Source organism: Corvus moneduloides, chromosome 9, assembly GCF_009650955.1.
Source record: "Corvus moneduloides isolate bCorMon1 chromosome 9, bCorMon1.pri, whole genome shotgun sequence".
NCBI classification, from domain to species: Eukaryota; Metazoa; Chordata; class Aves; order Passeriformes; family Corvidae; genus Corvus; species Corvus moneduloides.
Window position 1 is genome coordinate 5,408,668 of NC_045484.1, and position 25,076 is coordinate 5,433,743.

At 50.7% G+C, this 25,076-nt stretch overlaps 1 protein-coding gene across 1 annotated transcript; it reads right to left on the reverse strand.

Annotated features, from left to right (window-relative positions):
* Positions 1-18,228: 18,228 nt before the first annotated feature.
* Positions 18,229-24,856, reverse strand: GLUL (glutamate-ammonia ligase). Its single transcript, XM_032117619.1, has 7 exons — positions 24,754-24,856; positions 23,451-23,641; positions 22,096-22,257; positions 21,693-21,839; positions 21,154-21,281; positions 20,788-20,987; positions 18,229-19,880 (listed from the first exon to the last, which is right to left on the reverse strand). Exons 2-7 carry the CDS (start codon positions 23,614-23,616, stop codon positions 19,562-19,564), a joined length of 1,122 nt encoding a protein of 373 aa, XP_031973510.1. The 5' UTR covers positions 23,617-23,641; positions 24,754-24,856; the 3' UTR covers positions 18,229-19,561.
* Between the last annotated feature and the right edge of the window lie 220 nt (positions 24,857-25,076).

Below are 25,076 nucleotides of genomic sequence, written 5' to 3' on the forward strand. Positions count from 1 at the left end.
ACAACTCCTCACGTGACTGCTGCCGATATTTCCCAAGCGGCTGGTAAGGGAGCAGCCACCCCTTCCTCGCTCCCCTCCTCCTCCCTGGCTGATCCCTTTCCTTTTTAAAATTCTCCTTCCCCTCCTCTTGCCTCTAATTTTGCCATCTCTTAATTTAAAGGCATGCCAGAGATGCTGGAGGTCTCCAGTCTTCCAAGGGGATGGTTAAATCCTGGGTTTCCTCCAATCCTGTGCTTTGAGGCTGCTCAGGTGACTCCAGAGCCCCAGACAGCCCCTCTGGGGTGGAATAAAGGAATAAAATCCTGGAGTCCAGACACTCTAAATGGTTTTTGGACCTCTTATGAAACAGGGCGTGAGTCTGACCATCACTTGCAAACTCAGGCATTAGGACAGCCAGCCACTTGCTTGCTCATGCTCCCTTTTCCCAAGACCCTCCATGCCTCTGATCCCAGCAGGGCAGGCCAGAGGGAAGTAAATCTCACAGATGCTGGTCCAAAGCTCTCCTCAATCCATGTGACCTGTTTGCAGGTGTTCTGGACTGGGATCCCATAACTGGCATCAAGCAATGAACCACTCCATGGCCAGGCACAGCACAGCCCTGGCTTTACAGCCTGGTGTAAATAATTTCTTGTTCCTCCCTTTTGGGAACAGCATCACCCACAGATGGGCTTTACCTTGTACCCCACCTGAAATATCCCTATGACCTCCAGCATCATGTCCAGCACCTCCTCAGGACTCCTGATCTATTTTCTCTCTGATTTGCTTTAAATACATCCCTTCTTAAGACAGATTGTTTACATCTTTCAGAGGGTCTTGTGTGTCCAAATCTTTCTATTTTTATTCCAGATTTCTTTTTGAGATAGACTGGAAGCTATCCTGAGTTGCCACTAGGGCAAAGGTTTCCCTGGGTTATTTTTACACATTCAGGAAGACAAACTACAAGATTTAATCTTGCAAAAACCCCTGAAGTGTTTTGTTGAGACACATATTCCTTCATGGCAAACAAAACAGCTTCAAGCTGAAAGTTAACTTAAACCTCCTGGGCTTTTTTCTGGTCCATTTTCCCCCTGTAAACAAAGAGCCAATTCAAATTTGCTCTGATTTGTGGAAAATTCAACCCGGGCAAAGAAAAAGCTTTGTAAATGAATGGTTGGATTTCCAAAGGGTCAGGACAGCATCCACCCCATTGGGTGGGCTCTGGAATATGGGTGGTCAGTACTGCTGCATGAAAATGAGAGGAAAGGAGAAAGGGAAGGAAGGATGTGAAAAGAAGAAGCAGACAGCCCCTGCAGGACTGCAGGAAAATGCCATGAGCACCCCCAAATTTCAGATGACCACCCGCAATGCTCAGCACTGCTGCCACATGGTGATGGATCAGCCTTGACACCGTACGGGGTCTGAATCCCCATCCCACACCCGGGAACACCCTGTCCCAGCCTTTGCAGCACAAGGTCAGCACCCCCAAATTTCAGATGACCACCCCCAATGCTCAGCACTGCTGCCACATGGTGATGGATCAGCCTTGACACCGTACGGGGTCTGAATCCCCATCCCACACCCGGGAACACCCTGTCCCAGCCTTTGCAGCACAAGGTCAGCTTGGGAGGGCCCCCAGGCTGATGTCATGGGTATGAGTAATCCCGACGCTGGCTTTGAGTGTGAGACTCCCTCCCTGTGACCTCCTCAGACATCCCCAGCTCCTCCGCAGGCTCCATCTCTGGCTTTGAGTGTGAAAATCCCTCCCTGTGACCTCCTCAGACATCCCCAGCTCCTCCGCAGGCTCCGTCTCTCTGCCACAACTGTGTCCTGTTATCTTCCTCCTCCACCAACCCACTCCCACCTTCCTTTAATTGCAAATATCATGGAAGTCCTGGCAAAACCCCAATTAGCAGTCAGGCCCCTGTCAGCACCTATTATCTCCTGCACTCTCTCACAGCTGCTTCAAAATAAAGGCAGAAGGACATTGCCCATGGGATGGGGGAATTTTCCACTGGGTGGGTACAGCCAGCCTGGGTCATGGGATGCAGTGCCCTGGCTTGCATCACCCGCCACCACCCTGAGAGGCAGCTGTGCCCATGGGCAGCCCCTTCCTGTGCTGCCCAAATCCCAGGGGATTGCCCAAAAGAGGCACCTTTCAGCTGAACCTGAAGCACTCCCACCTCATTCCAAGGGGGACAGGCTTCAATCTCCAGATTCATCCCACAGGGAACACCAGCTCACTTCAGACTCATTCAGCATGACCTTGGCACAAGGCTTCGTGCATGAGGTGGTTCCATGTTGACCCCTGTCCCTGGGCAGGAGGACTGAGCAGGGGATGTGTCCTTGTCCCATCAAGCTGCCTGCAGGCACTTTAACAGAGTCCAGCCCTGCTGGTGATGCTCAGGAGGAAATTATGAGGACCAAGAGCTGTTTGAGGAGAAGATAGGGACTGAGGGTTCCTTGAGGATGCAGACACATCTGAGAGGGAAGGCATCCTCACCTTTCCTCCCTGCAGCACTGAGCACTCTCAAGCTGTTTCAAACCAGCTGAACAGATGGCAGAGCACTCTAACCACTTCCCTCAGCCACAGACTTCTCCAGAGTCTCCAGGGGAAAAATCCACTGTCCACTCCTCAGCTCACTTCCTGGCTGGCCACCAGCTGTCTCCAGCTCCCTGCCACTCCACATCTGGAAGGGAAGCATCAGGAAGGGACACACGGGGCACTTCCCCTCCACACACCTGGGAATTGAGAGCGCTGCTTCATTGTGCTGGGGCAGGGAGTGTTTTGCTGGTGTTCTTATTCCAAGCTGGTCCAGAGTCCAAGGGAAACAAAAGCTTCTTCCCTGCCAAAGGGAGGGCTGGCTGAAGGCAACCACAGGAGACGAAGAATGGGCTATTCCCTAGGCTCCTAAAAGCTGCATTTTGATGTTTAAATTTAGCCCGAGATTAAAGTTGTGCAGACATGAGCCCTTCTGGAGAGCCAGCAGCCTGGCCAGCATCAACATGAACTTCATGTATGCCCTTCCTTCCCTGCAAGCTCAGCCCCTTAGCCTCCAGCCCCTAGACGTGCTCCACGGGGCAGATCTCTGACAGAGAAACACCCCAGACATACTCCGGAGAGCAGCGACAGCTGGACAAGGCAGCCTAGATGAAATAACACTTTTTTTGCCATCCAAACTGCATTAAGACAAAGGAAGATGCTTGCAAGTTTTTCTCTCCTCATTAAGCAGATGACAATGAGAACTTTGCAGCAGTGAGGGAGATGTCAAGTGTTAAGAGCTCTGGCATGCCCTGTGTCACCTGCGCTTTTCCTGGGGCACAGAAAGACCTTATGACTTTTGGCCTCTCATACTTTGGGATGCCAGTCCTTACCTGGGAAGGGAGCAAAGCCCTCGCTTCCATTTCATCACCATGATCCATCACCTGAGCACAGCAAATGGCCTCAAGGAAAAAAAGCCATGCTCACAGCAGGTATCCCCTCTACATTTAGACCCCCAGATGGAATAGGCACTGGGTTTTTACCTCCCAAATGCATAATTTAAAGGTTCCAGAAAGAAGTTCTTTCCATGGTGATTGATCATACCACCTGGGAAGCTGGGCATGGTCCAGAACTTGCCAAAAGCTGTCATGCCCCTGCTGCTGAGCTCTGTGGCCTCTGCCCGAGCTGGCCACTGGATTAAAATGGGCAAATCAGGAATCAGGAGGAATGCTGTTTATTTGCTGGAGTTCTGCAAGCAATTCATATGGCCTTGTCCTCTGGATGAACCTGGTTTGATAAGGATCCTATTCATATTCCAATGATTCCTGAAGAACAGAAATTTGAGTGCAAGTGAGCCATCCTGCTCTTGTCTGTGAGGGAAATGCATCTGCCAGCTCAGACCCTTGGAAAAAGAGAGGTGCTCCAAGCTTCCAAGGCTTTTCTGCACAAACCTTGTGTTAAAAGTACCCCATAAATAAGGTGGAAGAGAGAGGGGTGGGGGTGAATCATTGGCTGACAAGTGCTGGCTGAAGAGACAACCTGACATTTAAAGGGCACCAAAGTATAGGAATATCCCAATAGATCTTTAGGATGAATGGCAAAATTCAGCAATTTTTTTAATACAGTGTAGTAGGATAATAAAAACAGCTGAATACCCAAATTCATGGCTTATGAAAATCCTGGGGTAGATGATCCTCTGTCTACACACAAGTCCCTAGGGATGAACTGTGTTTCACTGCTCTTGGGTGGGTTCAAATGCTACAGGGATGCACAGAAAGCTTTGGGCACAGCAGAAAACACAAAGGCAGCTTTGGCTGGAGTAGATCACCCTTCTTTTTTCCTAAATACTAATTCAGATCCAAAGATAAATATATAATACTATCCCATTGGAATATGTGCTCCTCTCCAGGAAAGGGAACTGCAACCCCACACCACCATGCACAAGCTGGGAAGAGCAGAAACACAGCCAGCTTTGTGCTAGAAAGCTTTTCTCCATGACAAAGACAACCTGGTGCCAGTGTAAGGAGAATTAAGTGGATTCAGTGAGTGGCTTAGGCACAGGTTTTGTTAAGCCTGTGGCTCATCGAGGAAGAGGGATGGAAGGAAGACACTGCCTGCTGCACAAGAGAACCATGACACAAACATAATCAAGCTTAGCTGCTCTGCTGAAGCTTTGAGTGATCCTGAAGATCTGGGGAATACAGGTCAGCTCGATTTACATCAACTCAGTGGCTCCTACAATCCATGTCTTTTCCTTAGCAAATGCTTTTCCTCTTAGCCACTTTCATTCCCTCTTCTCCATGACCACTCGCTGCCATGGCAGGCTCAGTGCTGCCAGAAATGCTCACACCTGCAGATTGAAAAGCAATTCTGCTCCAAAAAACTGGCTCTGGAAGAGCTGGGGGGATTTGATCTCCACGACCTGCAGAAACTGAGGCCACCCATGTCTTGTCAGCTCTACGGTGCTACTGAGGGATAATAGGGAATGCTGCCACCAAAGGTGGATGCTCAGAAAACCCATGGGAAACACATCCAAGTTTCATTGGGATTTTTCCCTGTAGAGACTGCACTAAGCCTGCCAGAGGTCCAGAAGCATTTGGACAACACTCTTGGGCACAGGGTGGGGTTTTTTGGCTGTCTTGTGCAGGGCTAGGAGTTGGGCTCGATGGTTCTCATGGGTCACTTCTAACTCAGGATATTCTGTGATTCTGTGTTTCCCCAGGATGGGCTGTGCTTGGAGAGGAACTTGATGGTTGAGCTCCTTTGATAAAACCAAAAGGAGAATCAGCAAGCTGTAAGCACAAGAACAGTTTGCAGTTTTTAGTGCCCCAAATCATGTCTTTGCTTTTGTTTTGCAGGAATCCCTGGTATTTTTGCAAAGACTTATTTGATAGAAAAAGGAAAGTATTGCTGGACTCAATCTCTGTTCTGCAGCTGCAAAATGCCACCCTCTCTCACTTCTCTGTGTTTATACAAATACACACAACACCTTGCTGGGTTTGTACCACCCTGTTTATTTCTAGACAGGTCTTCATGAGAACAGCCCTCCCTGGGTGCCCTCTGGTTTCACAAGTGCCCAAGAACTTCCTAAAAACTCACAGAAAACAGGGAAAATGTATTTGAAATGAGCAAAGACAATCAGCTGGGGGGAAAAAAATTACACACACAAACACGCAGATCCACATGCCTTGAGCTCTTTCCATGGGGAAGGGGAGGCAGAAAGCCAACATTGGCTTCAACACTGACTGTGTCCCATCCATGGGGATGCTGCTAGGGAAGCTGGGAGGGCAGTTCAGCACTGCCTGCTGCCTCCAATCACACCGCTGGCAGCTCTCGTTGCTATGGCCCTCAGGTCTGAAACTTTGGAAATTAGGTAAAAGGTCTAAACAAGAAGCTTTTTTTTTTTTTTTTGCCTCCTCCCCCTCCGCAGTGGTGCCCCTTGCCTAGCACAATCCCTCTTCCTGCTGAGCTCGAGGAGGGAAGCAGCTGGGATGAAGAATTAACTCTCGCAGTCCCAGGGGTTTTCCAAGCAGGAGCAGCAATGTGAGACAGGAACAGTATGCCAGGGGACGGGGAGTGTGCCAGCAGATCGTGATTCCCACCTGCCCTGCAATAGGGGATGAACCGGAGAAAAAACACGTGGAGGGATTCATCCTCTCCTGCCCCAACAAGGGCATGGATTTAAAGTAGATTTCATGATGGTGTAACAAGCAGCTGGGAGGTCCCAAAGGGTGGGATTTTTCCATTCCCTGGGTAGAATTTGACATTTTCAAGGGTGCATGCTAGACTCGGAGAGATCCATCTCCTCCCATTCCAGAGCAAAGGATACAGTGCTGACACCCACACACATGGATCCCCGCGCTATCCCTTCATCCCGGCGAGGGGGTGGCTCTGCACAGCAGAGGTTGGTTTGGCACAGGCCGGACCAAGGGCATCTCTGGCCGAGAGAGGTGATACTGAGCTGGCACTGTCCCCACCCACCATGGACCCCTGCAGAGCCACTCACCCTGCTCCTGGAGGAATCCTGCCTGTACCCACTTGCTCTGTGCCACGCGGCCATCCCTGCACTCTCCTGCCCACCAGGGCTATGCCAGGCGTACCTCAAGAGGTACATGAGCATCTCCACCACACCAAGGTGGGCTGGGAGGGAAGGTGCCGGCCCCGTCAGGAGTTTCAGGAGTTACGAGCCCCTTTATGCTGCTGCCAGGAGAGAGGTTGTTTTTCCAGGTGAGAGAGCAACTGCCCCAAATTCCAGCTCTGGGAAGCTCTTGGCTGCTCAGCCAGCCGCCCCCAGACCTCGGCAGCGAGCCAGGCACCTCACTGGCATGGGGCCAGCACTGCAGAGCGAGGGCACGGTGACAAAGATGGCTTTGTTCCTCCTGCCTGCTCGCTGCTTCACCCCAGTCCTGCTGTGACACCTACGAGGTGGGGTCGTCTTTCCACAAAAAGCCTCCAGCAGCGTTTCCCAGATGCTGCATCACCACAGTCAGATCGGGTTCATCACCCCTGCTTTTCCCCAGCAAGACGGCAGGCCAGGAGCAATCCAGGAGGGGTTTGGCCACTAGCTGTTCGACCAGGGGTTTGCATTAATCCCTCTTGGAGCAGACTCCCTTCCCCATCTTTGCCGGTCTCCCTGGAATTCAAATCCCACCCAGTACCATGGGGTGAGGAGCTGTGAAAAGCACCTAACACATCTTCTCTTTGAGAATCACAGAATCTTTCAGCCTTGTTTACATAGGAAAGTTAAAGTGGATAAACTACAGGTGCCAAGGCCTTAAAGTCTGTAGGGAAAGAATTATTTTCTAGCAGAACAACTGGGGAAGCCTCAAAGAGATGCTGGCCCAAATCCACCTTATGTTTGAGATGGAACAAGAAGTCTCCAAACCAGGGGCCAGGAGCAGAGCCAGCTCACATTGCTGGTTTGAAGCTGGCCACGTCTCTACTCACACACTTCTTGTTTTCTTTCCCGTGTGCCAGCAGGTGAATTGTTTGTTTCCCAGTGATCCAGTGTCTAACAATGTTTTACCTCTCCTAACAAACACTGCCTTGCCCATCACCCAAAACCAGCCCAGCAGCCATTGGGCAACACTGCTACAATCCCTCTTCCTGGAGTTAATCTCATGGACAAATGAATCTTCATTTGGCACAGCAGCTACATTTAGGGACAGCAAAATATGACCACTTTTAGAATATCATCCTGTTCTTTGTTCATGCTCTTAACTCCCTGCTTAGAAAAAACCCACCTGGAAAAAAAAAAAGCCCTTGGATATTAAGCACCTCCAGCTCCTATAAAACATCAGCTGGGGCCATAGAAAAGGAAAGTAGAGCCTATTTGAGGAGGACTTTGCTGCCTGAGTCTCGCTTGGCTGCTCCCAGCACCACTGGGTGGTTTGGGCACAGTGAGCTGGGCTGGGATGGAAGCTCAAGTCTGTCCCACCAGAATATGCACCCAGGGAAGCCCAGCTCCTGCCCATCCCCCATCCCTGTCCCAGGAGAGCAGCTGGACCCAAGCCAGGACCCATCAGGGTCATCCATTATGTGGCTGTTAGATCCCAGGCTTCTCTGGCACTCTGGGAAGAGCAATAACTGTTTTCCCTGCAAACTGTTTTGGATCTCAATGTATTTGGGATGCTAAAAACATGCATCCTATGCCTCACTTCTGCTTCTAAATACAGAGCTGCTTTGCAGCACAATGTTCTGTCTCACCACCTGCAACATGGCACCAGACTCAACAAAAATGCCAAAAAACAACCCCCAAAAAACCAAACCTGATGGGCACGACCTTGCTGTGGCACAGTGTATCCTGCGAGACTGATTTCTGGGAAGGCAGTGGGAAGCAGGGCATGTGCTGGGTGAGAAGGGGCGGTTGCTGCCAGCTTGGAGGTGTGTGTTCAGTAGGAGATGAAGCAAGGGTTGAACTCTCTGTGCTGGTGTGGCTCAAACTACAGTGTACAACCAGCTGCTCACAAGAACTCACTCCAGTGGCAGGCCAGAGACTTGTCCCAGGTGTTGTGCTTCCCCAGCCTTCCCACCAGGTTAATAATTTCATCCCTCCCACTGAGGACAGGCTGTAGAAGTGAGCTCACCCTTTTCCTGTCCTCGTTACTAGTGGTTCTTCCTCCTCCTCCTCCTCCTCCTTGTCTAGGAAGTTCCCTGTGCCCAGCCACCCCTGCAATGACCTCTGTGAACATCCAATATCTAGACAGCAAGGAGGAATGCACCTTGCCCAAATCCCACTCTACATCAATCAGAGCAGCGGCCTCAACATGGAATCCTGCCTCAAGTGCCATGCAGTGACAGCCAAGCACAGCATCCTTTCCCCCCTGATTCCAACATTGTCTTTGTGGTGATAGACAATTAAACAGCATCTCATTTACCCCTGGAGCGAGCAAAGTAATGTTCCTCCCAATCTCTGCCAGGGGAAAGAGTTGGGAAGGATGCAGGGCAGAATAAATATTAATGAGGTGTCTTCCCCTCCGCCCATTCTGTCTTGGTTTAAAGGTTGGAAAGCAATCAGCAGATGTCAACAGCACTGGAAAAGCAAGGGAGCCATGAGCCCAGCATACCCAAATGAATTTGGGGATGGAGCAGAAATGTGCAAGACAATAAATCCTGGGTAGCTCCTGGGTTAGAGCTACCAAGTCAGGCAGCAAAAACCATCCAGGGGCATAATTTATTCCATGCCTTTGTCTCCCTCCCACTGCTTCCCTCACTGGTGGTTCCAGTCACTGCTGTGTTGACACATCCACGTGTTGAGAGCACATCCACGTGCCTCTGGAGGAGCCACCTCAATCCCTGTAGATTTGGCAAGCTGGAAACAGCCACCACAGGTACTGGGAACGGCAAGGCCAGGACAGAGGCTTTTGTTTATTCAGTGAAGGGTAGAGGGAGGTGCAAAGCAGGGGAAAATCACTGATAGTAGCAGAAGAATGGACCTCTGACAGCAAAGGTCACCTCAGGACTAAGAACCAGATCTCTGGAGGTGAGAGAAAACAAAAAACAAAACAAAACAAAAAACCCCACAAAATAAGCTAAAATGAAAATTTTTTTAAAATACCAGGTTTTTCTTACAGAGAGAAGTCACATGTTTCCTCATGACTGGAATATAATGAATGGCCCGAAGAAAAAATCAAAACAAACAAACAAAGACCCTCTCATCTGAGCATATTCCTTGCCTTGCAGCCTTCTCCTGTCTCCAACAACCTTCCATCCCACTCCCACACTGAGCTACCCATTAGTGGGTAAACAGAGCAGAGGGACAGGGGTTGAACTGAGGATCAAGAGAGATGCAATTTTTAAACTTTTCTTCCACACCCTTCTGTGCAAAGGATGGGGGTCTGGCCTGCAGAGCATGGGGCTGGCAGGGGGGTCCCTCTCATGCTGGAGGTCCAGCAGCACAAGGACAGAGGAACGACTCCTGCCCATGCCAGGGAGATGGGCCAGCAGTGCCCATGGGCACATATGCTCCTGCTTTCTTTGCTTCCCATGGCACTGACATTCAAAACGAGCTGTTCCTGAGCCCAGAGGAAGGGCTGGCACCTGCCCAGAGGTACCTGGCAGAGGGAGGCACAGTGTATCCCACGGGACAAGCACACAGTGCTGAGGACACTTCCCAGAAGCGTGGGATGTTTTGGCAGGGCTGGAGCTCTGCTCTTGCAGCATGCTCAGGCAGAGTGGAGAAACACACACAGAACTCCAGGTGCTCCTGGTTTTTTGGGTTCAGAAGAGGACTGCCCAACAAGAAGTGACCCACACAACTAAAATCCTATCCAGCAGCAGCCCAGCTCCTCATCTTCCTGCTCTCACAGACCCCTGAGCACACACGACTATTTCACCTCCCCAAAATCCTCCAAAGCCCCAGTCTGGGAGCCCAGTTGTTGCAGCAGGGATTTCTGCAACATGTATAGACAGCGAGGCCTGTAGAAAAGAAATAGGGACCGATTCTTGGTACATGTTTCAGAGATCTTTATTCTTGTGAAAAACGAGGTTCACTCTCCTGTTAGAATTTAAAGAGTTTAATATAAAGACAATAAGAGACACATAAAATAAAGCAAAGGGATAATGGCCGGGTGCCTTGGCGCTCTGCCAAGAACACACCTGATGCTCGAGGTGAGTCCTTTTTATACCATTTTTACTGTCTGTTCTCTATTAATATTAAAACTTTTCTAGGAATTGATCTGCATGGCCACTCCTTGGGTCCGCCTTTTTAGAGCATGCGTAGTCTTTGGCCTTGTGGTTTTCTTTCTTTTGATTCTTGGGGTTGGGCCCGCTAGGTAAGAGTCGATGGTAGGGTGGATCTCTTAATTCTCCAGACAGTCAGGGCTGATTGCAGCTTTGGGCCTCTTTGCCCCCCGGGCAGAGCGGTGATAAGGGCTCTCGGACCCTCCTGGCCGCCCGTTCTCCGGGCAGAGTAGCCTTTGGGCCCTTTTGTTCTCTGGACAAAGTGTTGATTAGCAGCTCCTTGGGCCTCATCTTCTGCTCGCTTGGAGGTTATCTTACTTGCTCACACTTGCTAACATTCTTGCTAAAACGAGAGAAAACTACATCCACACAGCAAAAAGCATTTCTAACATTATATAATATCTACCTTAACACTTTGCGAGAAGCCAATACTATAATACGTGTTTATAACATTCTCCAGCCATATGGCCGGAGAACTGAGCAATCACGGGACCAGCACGGTCCTTCCCTCGCAGGGCAACACAAAACAACCAATGGGGAACAGGATTAGGGCACATGTGACCAGGGAGCAGGGAAACCCCGTGCCTCTACCCCAGGGTCCCCTCTCCCAGGACCCCAAACCAGGGGGGAGGAACCCCAACACCCAGTTCAGAGCTGGTGTAAAGCAGCGCAGCACCGAGGCCAACCAGAACTGCACCACTCTTCCCCAGCCCTAGATCTGGCCCAGCTCTCCTGAGAATACTTGATCTCCTCCCTGAGCGCTGCCAGCTGGGTGAAATACAGCTGCTGCCTCAATAGCGCTTGTGGAAAAAAGGCCTGACATTATTCACAACAAAAAGACAAGTATTGCAATGCTTGCTTTAGATTTCATGGGAGCAGTTTCCACTGGCTGCATGGGGAGGGGGAGACAAGCAGGGGAAGATGAGCAGGGGGGGCTGCTGGATCTCACAGAGCTCTTTAGGCAAAGCTATCACAAGCTCCCACCCAAAATATCCCATTCACCTGCAGAATCCGTGTGGCATCACTGCCATCCCCCTACCACAACCTTTGCAGAGAGATTCCTAGTTTGCCAAGACCATCTCTCCCAGCAGAAGCTCCCATCTTACAAGTTCCATGACTTTCTCCTGCCCAAGATAACCAGCAAGCTCCTAGCAAGACACAGCACGTAAAAGGGCTGTGTTTTGTTTCAGGAGGAACAAGGCAGACTCAGGCCTACCGACTTGCAGGGTCAAATTGAATGGCCAATTCCTTCCTGAGGGCTTTGGAGCCACCCCTCTGGCTCACAAGAATGACTTGGAGCTCCTCTGCTATTGCAGCAGCACCATTCAGGCTGTATTTAACCCCTACTGTTCTCTGTTGCTTGTATCAACCTGTCACACACCTTCTGTGGCATCCTGAATACTGCCCTATATCCTGGGATGTTTCTAAGCTATCCCAACCATGCTCAGAGAGGTCTGAGCAGAGTTTGCCATGGAGGAGCTCCACAACTCACACTTTGGTTGCCAGCTCTTCTCCCTCCATATGAAAACAGAGACCAAACAACCCAGAGGGAACCCCTTGCTCTGACCAGGATGCTTCCATGGCACAGACTGCTAGCATACCACAGTTCCTAGGATGCTCTTGGGTCCCAGACCACCATCCATGGAGTGTGCCTGACTCCTGGTACATGGGGCACACCCCCTGCTCTGTGCACAGAGCCAAAGTGGTGCAAGGGACAGCCCTTTCAAGACTCCAGAGGCCACCTCCTTCCCCAGCCAGCCTCTACAAGCAGTTTTCTTCATCCTAGCAAGATTACAGATAAAAAACTTCCACACCAGAGCAATCTATTCTCTAAATGAAATGCTTCCCCACAGGGCTACAGCCCACAGTGGCAGTGTCACCCACTGATCACTGGCATGGGCCTTTGCCAGGAGGGAAGGCATCCTTTTTAAAGTGAAAGCATTTTAAAAAGCAGATGGAGAACTTGCCAGGAGACCTAGCCACAAGGAGAGGTGGAAAAGAGGGAGCCAGTTAATCATCCAGCATGTGTTTTCTGTCTGGGTGGAAAATGGTCTGAAAATATCTTGTATTTCAGAGCAAGTGCAAAGGTTTTGGTGATTCAGCCATCTGAAGCCTTGGCCTCCAACTTTCAGATTAAGCCCATCTCTAAGCCCAGCTGTTCCCAGGCAGCTTCCTAAATGGAAATGGCATCTGGACAACATAGCCCTGGGCATGTCTATTCCCACCTCAAACTTGGGGGCTTGCTCAGAATCCCCTAAACATGGAGAGGCGTTGGATAGACTGGGGTTTGTGGTTGAAGCAAATGGTCCCAGATTTTTTCCAAATACCTGCTGGCCACCATGCTTGCCAGAATCCAGCTCAGTAGGCCAGGAAGCTCCTATTCCCTTGCTTTCCCAGTGTTTTAGGCATTTTGGACAGGCTCTTGCTCAGGACAGAGGCAGCTGGGGAATTCAGCAGCTGCTCAGCATCTCCACAAGCCATGGATGGGTTTGAGCCACACAGATTTGTGATGAGAAATAACAGCCTAACCCTGGGTCTGATTAATATTTCTCATTTTAAAAACGTTTGACACTGGGGGAAACTGCCAGCAAAAACTGTGGAGTCTGGTGTCTCATCCATCCACAGGACATGAAAACAAGGCACTGCTGCTATCAGCTTCATCTCAAACCTGCATGGAGGGTGAAGACCTTTCCTTCTGAACCCACTTGGCCCATGCCCAGCCAAATGGGGTCCTGAAGATCATCAATCCCAACTGCAGGGAGTTAAGGCAATGGGCTAAGGCTGCTGAGGAGCCACCATACACCCTGCCAAGCACCCATTGCTGTCTTGCACCCTCCACCCAGCCAGGATGGTGCCACAGAATCCCTGGGTTCATGATCTCCAGGGTTTTGGTGGGACAGGAATCATGTCCTACAGATGGGACACTGGGACACAGTCAGTGCTGGGACAGGTGGAGAAATTGTTGGCACCAATGTGGTTTTTCTCAGGCTGTGTTTTTCATACCAGTCTGGCAACCCACCTCTGCCCTTGTTTTCTGGGGCTGGGATATTTCCATTTTCCTCCCTCAGCAGCCTTTTTGAGCAAGTGAAAGAGAAGCCAAGGAGCACAGAGAGTTCAGCAAACAAGGGGAGGAGAGGAGGGTATCAAGGTGTGCTGTGCATGCCTGGGCCGACCCTCCTCAAAAGGGCTTGCTAGGAGGAGACCTGGGCACAACCTATTGACAAAAGAGAGCAGGGTTCCCGTACAAACAAGCTGGCTCCACCTGGGGCAAGGGATTAGAAACCTCGGCACAGCCCTCAGATTCCTCTTAGCAAACCAACTGTGACTGGAGGCAGGGATTAAACCCAGTGCTGAGGAATGTGGCTCCTTCCAACTGCGGAGTCCAAGCTGGCACTGCATCCCCACTCAAGACTCTGTTTACGTAATGCATCTTATGAAAGCAAAATAGCACAGCCATGCCAGCCTGTGGGCAGGCCAGGATGGGAGGAAAGAAAGAAAAAGAAAGACATTTTTTGGCTGAGGTAAAGCCTTGCTGTCCCCTGCACCGCTACCCCGACCTTGCACCATCTCACCAGGGAAGGAAAGGAAGGGAGCAGTGAGGGAGAACGGTCCAGTCCTCCTACAAGACTGTGAAGAGCTGCAGTCCTAGTGTTCAGTCTGGAGTCACAGAATGTGGATTTTCCTCCCAATTTACCTCTCTGACCCTGGGTTTCTCCTCAGTCAAGCAGATTCCCATTGAGGTCAACCACTGCAGATTTTGGGGGGCTAACCTGCAAGAAGCACCCAGCCCCAAATCCCATTCCTTCTGAACACAGACACCTCCAGAGGCAGCTTGGAGATGATCTGACCCACATAATCTCCCACTGGGAATGGAGCTCCTGAGGAGACTTCAGTGTAGAGAGCAGCAGGATTATGTCTGCCCAGAGCCCTTCTCCACATGTTCCCATCAGAGGTCATTGCACAAAAAGGAGGAAGAGTCCCCAAACAGCCAGCACTGGCTCAGGGTGGAGTCACAAGGGGTTAGGCTGAGGTCACCATTCATGAACCAGGCAATTCACAAGTGACATCTTTAGGCATCCAGATGAGCCATCACTCAGTGACTGGTATCTCTCATAACCTGCATGGCCTCAGGAAAAGCAGATCCTACAAATGGACTGGCCCCTGTATCAGCAAGCAAAGAGTCAGAGCTCAATTTATGTCCACGTGGGACATGTTGAAACCAGGCACTGCAAATAGATTGTCAATCCCATCCAGAGAGCCTGGAGAACCACTCATAGGTGAAGGACCCACTCAGGAGCCAGCCCAGGTGTAACTTTGCATCCATCTGGCTGGGGAAGCCAGGCAGACCTAAGGAGATCTTCTCTTTCAAGAGTTCCCACTTGTTTCCTAAGCAGCTATCCTCAGTTTAATCAGTAACTGAACAAGTGGGATGAAATCCCGGCTCAACTAAACCTGAATTATGGATGTGTGTGATGGCAGGAGTCCCCTCCCAGCTCCACCACTTTGCTCAAAGGGGTCACACAAGAAATTACCCACTGGCCACACCTGACCTGTCTCCAGCACCCTTCCGGAGCATGCCCTGGCCTCCTTTGAGGGGACAAAGCACCTCCAGCCACTTTTCCTAAGGCTTTTATCAGCTGATGAACTGCAAGTGTGTATCTCAGCTGGGACTTCTCCAGGCCCCACATCGGAGGAGCTGCTGGAGCTCCAAGAGGGATTTCAAGAGAACAAAGCAGGGCTGCTCTGATAACAGGAGCTTTAAGCCCGAACAGAGGCTCTTGCAGAGCTCTGCAAATCACCCCCTCAGTGGTCTGTGCCTGGCTGCCTCCCTGGGGCCATCCCTTCCCAGCCTCCACAGGCAGAAGGAGAGGCAGGACACTCACACAAGCCAGTATCAACACCCCGGAAAAAAGGGAAAACACAGACTTGTTTTGGAGAAATAAAAACAGTTTCACCCAGCAACAAAAACTGCCTCTCTTCTCCCCCAGGTAAGGGCATCCAAAAGACAGCTCAGCAAATCCTGACCCACCTAAGGCTGGCTGTTTCCTCCTCCAGATGTGTTCAGGAAGAGGTGTGTTCAGCCACAGGCAGTGCAAGCATGTGAAGGCTGATCTACCAAAAAAAGGTAATCGAGGAAGACCAAATAGCACTAAAAACCCCCCACAAAATAGTAAGAGAAGTGAAGTGCGGATACTGGAGCAGCAGCAGGGCACTCTGGGAGTGTGAAAGGAGAGGAGAATCCAAGCAGCCACACCTGACACACCAGGCTCTGCAGAAAGGGAAAATCCCTTGTGTCCAGACAATAACTGGGCTGGCACAGCCCAGTATGAAACAATGTTTCAAGTGTGGTCTTGATTAGCTCATATGCTCCAGGCTGTATTTGAAGGGAGCTGTGGCTAATCTTATTTTGATTGCCTTAAAATCCAGTTGTGGGGAAAAGCCTAGTGTGTGAGCAGATATATTAATGGGTTAGGGGCAGCCTTGTCTCCTAAGCTGGTGTTTGATTAAAAGGGAGCACAACCAACAGGCACTTTAAAAAGCTGCTGCTATATTTGTCTGCTTCATTTGGAGCAGTTCCTGATGCTTGGATGTGCCCAGCAAACCCTTTGGGAACTCTCCTTGCTATATCATTATTTACATTTTAAGGATGTGTGAGTACAGAGAAAGGGATTCACTTCCTCCTGAGAGGCTCAGATCAAAAGTCAAAATGTTTTCTATGAATACATAAGACATAAATTCAGATTCTGAGGGTTTCAGGCTCAATTTGTAAGAGCCCTGTGGCCTTAAGAGGAGGCCTCCCTACCCTACAGAGCTGGGAAATAGTGTTTAGGTAACTACAAAGCAGATTCAGCAAGCAGGCTCTAGGCAAAAAGTCAGAAAACAATGCCTAGAGGGAATAAACAATTTTTCCCCTTCTAATTGATTATAATCTTTTTTTTCCCCTATACTTTTAATAATGATCTGAAAAGCCACTTCCCAGCACAATGTTGTTCTGACCTTGTTTTCAGCTGGGTAATTGTGCAGTGAGAGGATAAATGCTTTCTCAGCTGAGAGCAGGAGGAACCATTAAGCATCAAGCTTCTGACCTAAATTTACGTTCAGGGCAGCTGGAGGAGCAAAGGACTGATGTCTGCTCCCCTTATCAGCCTGATGGACAACATGGAGATGGCATCTTCCTCACAGACACCAAAACACCACAGGGAGATGCTGTTTATCCCAAAGACTTTAACCCAACCAACCAAGGAAGGTGTCCCTGCCATTGGCGGGGGGGTTGGAATGAGATGATATTTAAGATCCCTTCCAAAACAAACCATTCCATGATTCTGTGGCAAAACACAAAACCTGGCTGCCCATCAGCACCTCCTGCCTTGGTGATGCTTAGTGGCCAAAACTGAGCCATGTCCCTTTTCCCAATTTTTTTATTCCTCAGGAAGAAATAGTCTCTGCAGGGACAGAGATTCAGCCTCAGAGATCCAGAGTGTTTGTAAGTACAGGAACTTTAAAAAAACAAACAGAAAACCAAACCATATCTTGTCCCTACTTCTGTGCCAATGCCTTTAGAAAAGTTCTCTTAATTCAGGTGTAATTTTTTCCTCTGTAACATATTCTTGGAAGGCATAAGAAACAGCAGCTGCCTTGCCCCTGAGCCCAGATCAGAACAAAACTTTGAGGTTTCTGGGCTCCTGAGTTACCCCAGAGCAGCCTGGGTTTGTTTTGGCTGCAGCACCCCAGCTCTCAAGTCCTTGTGGCTATGGCAGGATGGGAGGAAAGGACATGGTGTTCACTTTGCCTCTGTTCTGGTCACACCCCACCCCACCAGGGCACAGGCACAGGGTAATTTTAGGACTGTGCTGAGGAAGGTGCTGCACCTTCAATGTTCCCCAGAAGGGAGATGCAGGAAAACAGTTGGTCCACAAAATTGTGATAGCAGGAATGGCCTCATCAGCCCAGCAGGATGCTCAGGTACAGTTAATCTAGATTTAAAGGTGGGAATAGTTAAAGCATCCTCTCCTGAAGGAATCACCTCCTGGGGAGCTGAGGAATGGCACCACAAGCTCAATAAAGGACCACAGGAACAAAATGACACATTTCTACTGCCTTGGTTATTTTCCTAAATGACCAGGTTTATGCCAAAGGTGGATGAGCAGCATTTTCTCATTTCTCTCCCATTTTCTTTCTTAGGGAGGAGCAGGAAAGGGTCTTCTTCCACAAAGCCCCCTTTAAAATTAAGTTTGCTGGAGTTTTGTTTTCTGTAGGATTTCTATATCCTGTAGAACTTGTGAGGAGGAGGCTGGGGAAATGTACAACATCTGTACCAACCCCATAACCCTCCCTATAGACACTCACAAGCCCAGACCCTTTCCTATCCCAGAAGAATCCCATTCAAGCCACAGCTGGACCATCACTCACCAGAGAACCAACCACTGCTGACAAATTCCCATTTTCTGGAGAGCACACATGGATTGAAAGACCCCTGCCCCCCCCAAAACACCCCACAAATGAAAAGCCACATCTACCCACTATCAGAGCCAAAATCCTTTCAAATGCTGAAGGCAACACACATACAAAAAGAGGCTGCAGAAGTCAGATTTAAGGTTTTGTTCTTTTTTTCTTTTATTACAAAAAAGAAAACCTATTCGGCAGAAGTCCAAATGCAACAGAATATAACTGGCACCATCTAAGATACCCAAGCGTAAAATCCCGGAACATTTGAACCCCCCAGCAGGAGCTGGGAGTGCCAGGGCTGGCTGGGAGGGACAGGTGGCCTCTCCCTTCCCCTCTCCTAGCCCCCTCCTCGCTGGATGGCAGGCAGCCCGCGAGAACCAGGCCACAACAGTGGCATCAACGGTCTCTGTAAAACCATTCAGTTGGAGAAACTAAGAACATTATGAAAAAAAAAATTAAAACTTCTTCTTTTTTTTAGCCTTTATCAAAAGCCCTGCTTTAGTGACATGCTAGCCCTGCTGGACAGGTGACACACCCACAGCTCTATCTGGAACGCTGTTGACCAGTCAACTCTTGGTTCAGGACACCTTCCTCTCACTCTGAACGTGTCACGGCCACTCGAGTTACAGTGACAAATGCTTCTGCAGGCTTTTCACTCTGGGAACCCCTTCCTGCAAGCTCCACTCCATGCTTGAACAAATCTCATCTGAGTCTCCCTCCAAGCTCACCCTCAGTCCCACCTGGAGGCCTCCAACAGCATCTGCAAGAACTCTGCCTGCTCTGGCTGGATGAGGCATTGGAACATCATCTCTTTAAGAAAAAAACACTTCCATATATAATTTTTTTCCTGTTTTTATATTTAAATAGAAAAATACTACTTCACTCTGTGTTATGAGCCAGAGATCGGTTGACTTCCAGTGACAGAACCAAGAGTTCTCCTCAATGCTCCTATGCTGAACTTAATGCCAGAAGATTCCCAGAAACCTCAGAGTGGGCAAAGAGTGATGATCTCCCCATCATCTCCCCACACAGGCAGGAGCATATGCACAGCTCCCATCTTCCCTTCTCCACAGAAAGGCACCAACCTTAGAGAGCCATGAGTCTGCAGAGAGCCAGCAGTGGGGCTGACACCTCAAATCTGATTCTGTTTTAAGCCTTCTCCTCTCCTACTGGCTTTCTGCATGTGCAGTCTGTCCCTGGAAGCCACTGGATCCCATCCGATGTACACATGAATTAGACAAAAAAATAAAACAGTGGTTAAAAATTCTCTAACACCCTGTCCTCCTCTCATCTTCTGAAGAGTCAATGACAAACAGACATCGATAAAACTAAACCTGCCCTCCTCCCCACCTCAAGACAACAAGAGTTACTGAGACACAAAACATGTTATCTTGTACCCTTGGGATTACATCTAGAAGGGAAGTTTAGGGGCGTGGGGAGTGCGAGGGGAGGCGGTGTCTGTGGGGCGCAGTCTGCTTAGTTCTTGTACTCAAAAGGCTCGTCCCCAGTTTCGTTGAGGAGACACGTGCGCACCAGGGCCTCTGTCACAGCGTAGGGGTCACAGTTGGCAGAGGGCCGGCGGTCCTCGAAGTAGCCCTTCTTCTCATGGCCCACATTGCGTGGGATGCGGATGCTGGCACCGCGGTTGGCCACGCCGGCGGAGAACTCATTGATGTTGGACGTCTCGTGGAAGCCTGTCAGGCGCCTGGCATTGTCCAGTCCCCCCTTGGGGTCGTAGGCACGGATGTGGTACTGGTGGCGCTTGCTCAGCTTCTCAATGGCCTCCTCGATGTGCCTGTGGAGGGAGGGACAGGTGATGACAAAGTGAGGGACAGGATGAGCTGAACCCCTCTGGACTGTTGTGTCAAAGTGACACGAGATTAATTGCTGTCCCCAAGCCATTTCATGATGATGCCTTGTGCCCCACAACCCACTTGGCTGTTCATCCCAACACAGGGTTTCTCTCCACTCCTACTGCTGACCCAGGAAAAGAATCCTCATGGCCAAATCCCACAGGCTCCCTAGGGAGTGCTCTCTGTGACACACCACCAGTTAAACTTCCCACTTTCACCTGCTCTCAGAGCAGAGATCTCTCAACACTGGAGTTTCTACTAATGAAGCTCACAGAGTCATGGGCTGTCCCATTATCTCAGGGCATCACTAAGATTAAGGCAAGAAAACAGAGCTGCCAGGATGCATCCCTCCACATAGCTCCAGTGACACAGGATCCCTGGCTGCACTCAGCACACCAGTCCCATACAGGAACTCAGGGTTTGCATTTTTAGGATGTTGATCTTTAAGAAAACATGGCAGCCTTGCCTAGACAGAAACAAATGGTCTTTCATCATGGCTATAAAGAAATAATAAAAAATGGCCTGTGCTGAGTTTGTTTGTTTGTTCCCAGTACTGGCAGGTCAGGAACCAGACAGACTGTTACGGATAGTCGCATCCTGGCTGTCTGTACTTCCACCAGCAGTGGTTGAGCTGTACTGCTGGCTAAACTGCCCACCAAGCATCAATATGAGAATGTATCACTATAAAAAACACATATTAAAAAAAAAAACAACACAAAAACGAAACAACCAAAAAAACCCCATCCAGAAGAAAGACTCAGATATCATGCCAAGCACCAGAGCAACAACTCCTGTGTCATCCAAAGCATTGCAAAATCCTGTTGCCCAGTAAACAACTCAAACACTTACTTGAGACCTCCTTCTTCCCTCATGCTCTTGGTGCTGAAGTTGGTGTGGCAGCCAGCACCATTCCAGTTCCCAGGGATGGGCTTGGGATCAAAGGACACCACGACCCCAAAGTCCTCGCACACCCGGTGCAGGATGAAGCGCGCAATCCAGAGGTGATCCCCCATCTCAATCCCTTCACATGGTCCCACCTGGAACTCCCACTGCAAGGGAGGAGGCATCAGGGGCTCAGTTGGGTGGAGACAGGCACCTCCCACCCCCTGATCCTCGGCACAGCTACACAGCTCAGAGCAGGCAGACACAGCTCCTGCGGCCTGGGATTTTTCCATACTACTCTCTCACTCCATGAGGCATCTTAGAATGATGTACCTGGGCTGGCATCACTTCTGCGTTGGTTCCTCCAATTTTCACGCCTGCATAAAGGCATGCTCGGTAGTGGGCCTCCACAATGTCTCTGCCATAGGCTTTGTCTGCCCCTACACCGCAATAATATGGACCTGCAACAGCACAGGGGAACATCAGTCTCCACAGGGAAAAACGCTGACATTCAGTGAAGACTCAGCATGCACAGGGGAGAACTCTCCAAAGGCTTGGGGGGTGTGGAAAAATCCCAAGATCTGTTTCTCATGGAAGAACTAGCAGAGCAGAACACCGATGGAGAGCAAGTTCCCCTGAGTTTAAGTCCCCTCCAGACCAACAAACCAAACAGCAAATTTGGATGCGGCCAATCCCCACCTCAGCCTTTCTGTAACAAATTTAATCTCATGGTTAGTTTTTGCCAATATCCCGCTTTCTACTGTCCACCTTCGGTTCTAAGAACACCTTGGATCCCTCAGCTCACCTGAAGCTGTACCACACAGAGTTCAATTCAAACACTCCTGACTTGGTCCAGGCTCCCGAAAGATTACCTTGGGGTCCAGGGAAGCCATTGGAAGGCCAGCCAAACGGATGTCCATCTGTCCCCAGGAGAGTGTACTCCTGCTCCATCCCAAACCAGGGGTGCTGGTTGGACACCATGTCCATAATCCTCCGGCAGGTGTGCCGGAGATTTGACTCTGGAATGGAAAAGCGACACAAGGCTCATGAGCACCTGCACTCTCCATTTCCACCTTTTTTATAGTTTGAGTCCCAGCAGTGTTGAAGAATCCCAAGCTCAGCCCTTTGTCCATTACTTTGTTTGCCCTTTACTTTCAAAGCAGGGATTATTTCTGTGTCATGCTAAGAGCACAGACTGCACTTGGGCAGGTCTCCCATTCCCCTTCCCAGGAACACCACCTTCACCAGGAGAAGGGAGAAGATCCATTCATTCACCTGCAGACTGGCGGTTGTATTTGAAGACCTCACAGAGAACAAGTTTATTGGGGTCCTTGCGGAAAGGGTCCCGAAACATGGCAGCAGGTCGCAGGTACATGTCACTGTTGGAGCCTTCGGACTGGTAGGTGCTGGAGCCATCAAAATTCCACTCAGGGAGATCTGGAGCAAAGAAAGGAACCAGCCACAGTGACCCAGGGTCCCTAGTCCCCAGGATGGGCTCCCTGCCACCCTCCAGTAAGACAGAGGTGAAGATGCTCATAGAGAATAGGCCTGCAATAGGTTTAGTCCCAGCTCAGCTGATTTTGTTCCAAGTGGGGGAAGCAAAAAAAACCCCAAAGCAAGCAAAAAAGTGTAGGAGTGAAACTCCCCTGCCACCCTGGGAAATAACAAGTTGCTGGGCTGCTGGCCAAGCCTGAGTGAACAGAGGAGCACTGAGAACATTTCCCATGTCACAACAACCACAGGGATGAGCAAAGCACCCATTTCCCTCAGCTGGGGAAAGGCAGACCACAAGCCATCTTCCAGCTATGGGAATGAGGAGAGCCATGGAATACCCTCATTCATGCTACATGGCCTGAAGAAGGTGAGAAGGCAAATCATATAGAGGTGGAATCTCATATGGAAAGGGAGTGTGGCCAGCATGGCCCCTCATCCACCCCTCTATGCTGAGCACTGCCCTTCAGGTCAAAGCCCAGAACTCCACCCAGGCAATGTTATCTCCTCAATATCCCAGGGGGAAAGAGGGAGGATGGGAAGCACAAAGATTTCAAAAGAGCTGTGCCAACCACTCCCTCAAAGGGAAAAGGGGAAAGGAGGGAGGGGAAAAGAAAAAAAAAAAAAAAAAAGGAAAGAAAAAAGATAATTCTGCTCAGTCACACACAGTATTTTCATTTCATAACTGTCTCCAGCCAGCTCCATGGCAACCTGGGGAAAATCCTAATGCTATTATTGTGTAAGCTGGGACTGTTTGTTCTGAGGGACACAAGCTCTTAATTACACCGGATAGCTCCATTCTTTCCCCTGCACTTTCTTCTGCCAAACTACTTCCGGCCAAAACGAGTACTTGAGAGTCAATGGGCAGCTGAGCCCCTGCCAACAGCCCCCAACCCCTGCCAACAGCCCCTCCACGGCAGGGACAGCACCAAGGATGGGCTCCCAACCCCAGGCACCTTCCCAAAACTCCACATCTGGAAAGCTGGGAACGCTCCCCTGTGGTATCTGGGGAGAGATAACTGAAAGGGCATGAGAAGGAATGTCTTCCCTAAAAACCATCCTTCTGCCATAGGAAGAGAGAAGTGGCATCCTTCCTTCACTTGGTGAGTCTACTACGAGTCCTGCACCTCCCCTCTCACCTTCCAGGCTCTTGGGCTCATGGTCCAGTGTGCGGGTTTTGCAGCGGAGGTGCTCTCCTGTGCCATCGATCCAGATATACATGGCCTGGACCTTCTCCCCCTGTGGCAGCTTCATGTACATGTGCTTGATGGCTTTGCTCAGGTGGGAGCTCGCTGAGGTGGCCATGGCTGCAGTCCTCACAAGGGGGTTCCTGCAGGGGGGAATCAGAAACAGCCCCAGCTGTGAGCCCTTCCTGCACTCCCACATTTTTCAGCCCCCCAGTCCAGGGAGGAGCACAAAACAGCTCAGCCACAGGGCTGGCTGGCATCTCCAGTGGTTCCATGTCATTTCTCAGGGACAACACACAGCAGCTCAGGCAGATGCCAGCAGCCAGGAAAGCCCTACTCCAGAAGCCCTTCAAAGAGTCCCATTAATCCCCAAACTCCTGCTAATAAACCAGTGCAACAGACTTCCAAAGGGGTCCGTAGCCCCATGTGAACTTTTCATCTCCACATTCTGCTCCGGAGCAAGGCTAATGTAAGGAAAGCTTAGCTGGGGCTTTCTTAATAAATCTGCTTCATCGAGGAGGGCTTTTCTGCCCCAGCTGCCTTCTCAGCCCGGCTGAGGTTATCCAAGCCCGGTCCCAGGGCAGCAGGAAAAGCAACAGGCAGCACATGCGAGCCCTGAGTACCCCAGGCAGCGATGGGGAGGCCGGATGGGCCGGAGTGGCTCTGGAACCAGTCGGTGGGGGCTGCAGCATCCCCAGAGCCCTGGGAGCCAGGCTCCCAGCGCCAGCCAGCCCATTCGTGTCTGACCCACAGCAGCCAGGCTCCATGCGTGTTTTCCAAGGAGCTTAGAAATGCCAACAGTTTGGAAATGCGGACTGACTTGGGAAGTCGCTCCAACATCCCGTTCGCCTGCGGAGGGGCTCGGGATGAGCCCTCCTCAGCCCACCCCGCTGCGGCTCCCAACGCGCCCACTGCCCTGCCAGAAACATCCCCTACGCGTGCATCTTCTGGCAGTGAGGGAGTCCCTGCGCTCCAGGAGCAGCTGAACAGCCTCCTGGGGGTAAAAAAAAAAAAAAACCAAAAAAAACCAAACAACCAAACAAAACTGCAAAGGGAATGTTTTCAACAGAAAACTCGAGCTTCTACTTCCGCCCCGCCCCCCAACTCTCCCCGTCCCCTAAAGGAGGAATTTTCCCTTGCAAGGTCTGGCCGCCGGAAGCCCCCGGGCTGCCTCCCCTGCCGTCCCCGGGGGACTGCGGCGGGTGGCGGCCAGCGTTACCCCTCCCCCGTTCCTGTATCCCCCCCGGGCCGGTACCTGGGCTCGGCAGCGACTGCAGGCAGGCGCCGGGCTCCCACAGTCGGCTCCCAGGGCCGCGCCCGCCGCGCCTTTATTGAGGAGCAGCGCCGGCCCCGCCGCACGGATTGGGCAGCGGGGCGGGACAGGGGGGACCCGGGAGGGGGGACAGGGCCACCACGCCGCCTCCCTCCTCGTCCTCCTCGTCATCCTCCTGCTACGGCGGCATCGCGGCTCGGCCGCCCCCGACAAAGGGGGGAACACCGCCGCTTCGCCCCGTAGTCGGTTGGAGGGGGTGGGTGGGTGCAGAAAGCAGAGGGAAAAGGGGGCAGAAAGTGGAGGGT

Coding starts and splice junctions, on each gene's coding strand:
- GLUL (XM_032117619.1), bottom strand. CDS start 23,616: ATGGCCACCTCAGCGAGCTCCCACCTGAGCAAAGCCATCAAGCACATG. Junction 21,840..22,095: donor ATACAACCGCCAGTCTGCAG/GTGAATGAATGG, acceptor TTTCCATTCCAG/AGTCAAATCTCCGGCACACC. Junction 21,282..21,692: donor TGGCTTCCCTGGACCCCAAG/GTAATCTTTCGG, acceptor GTGCTGTTGCAG/GTCCATATTATTGCGGTGTA.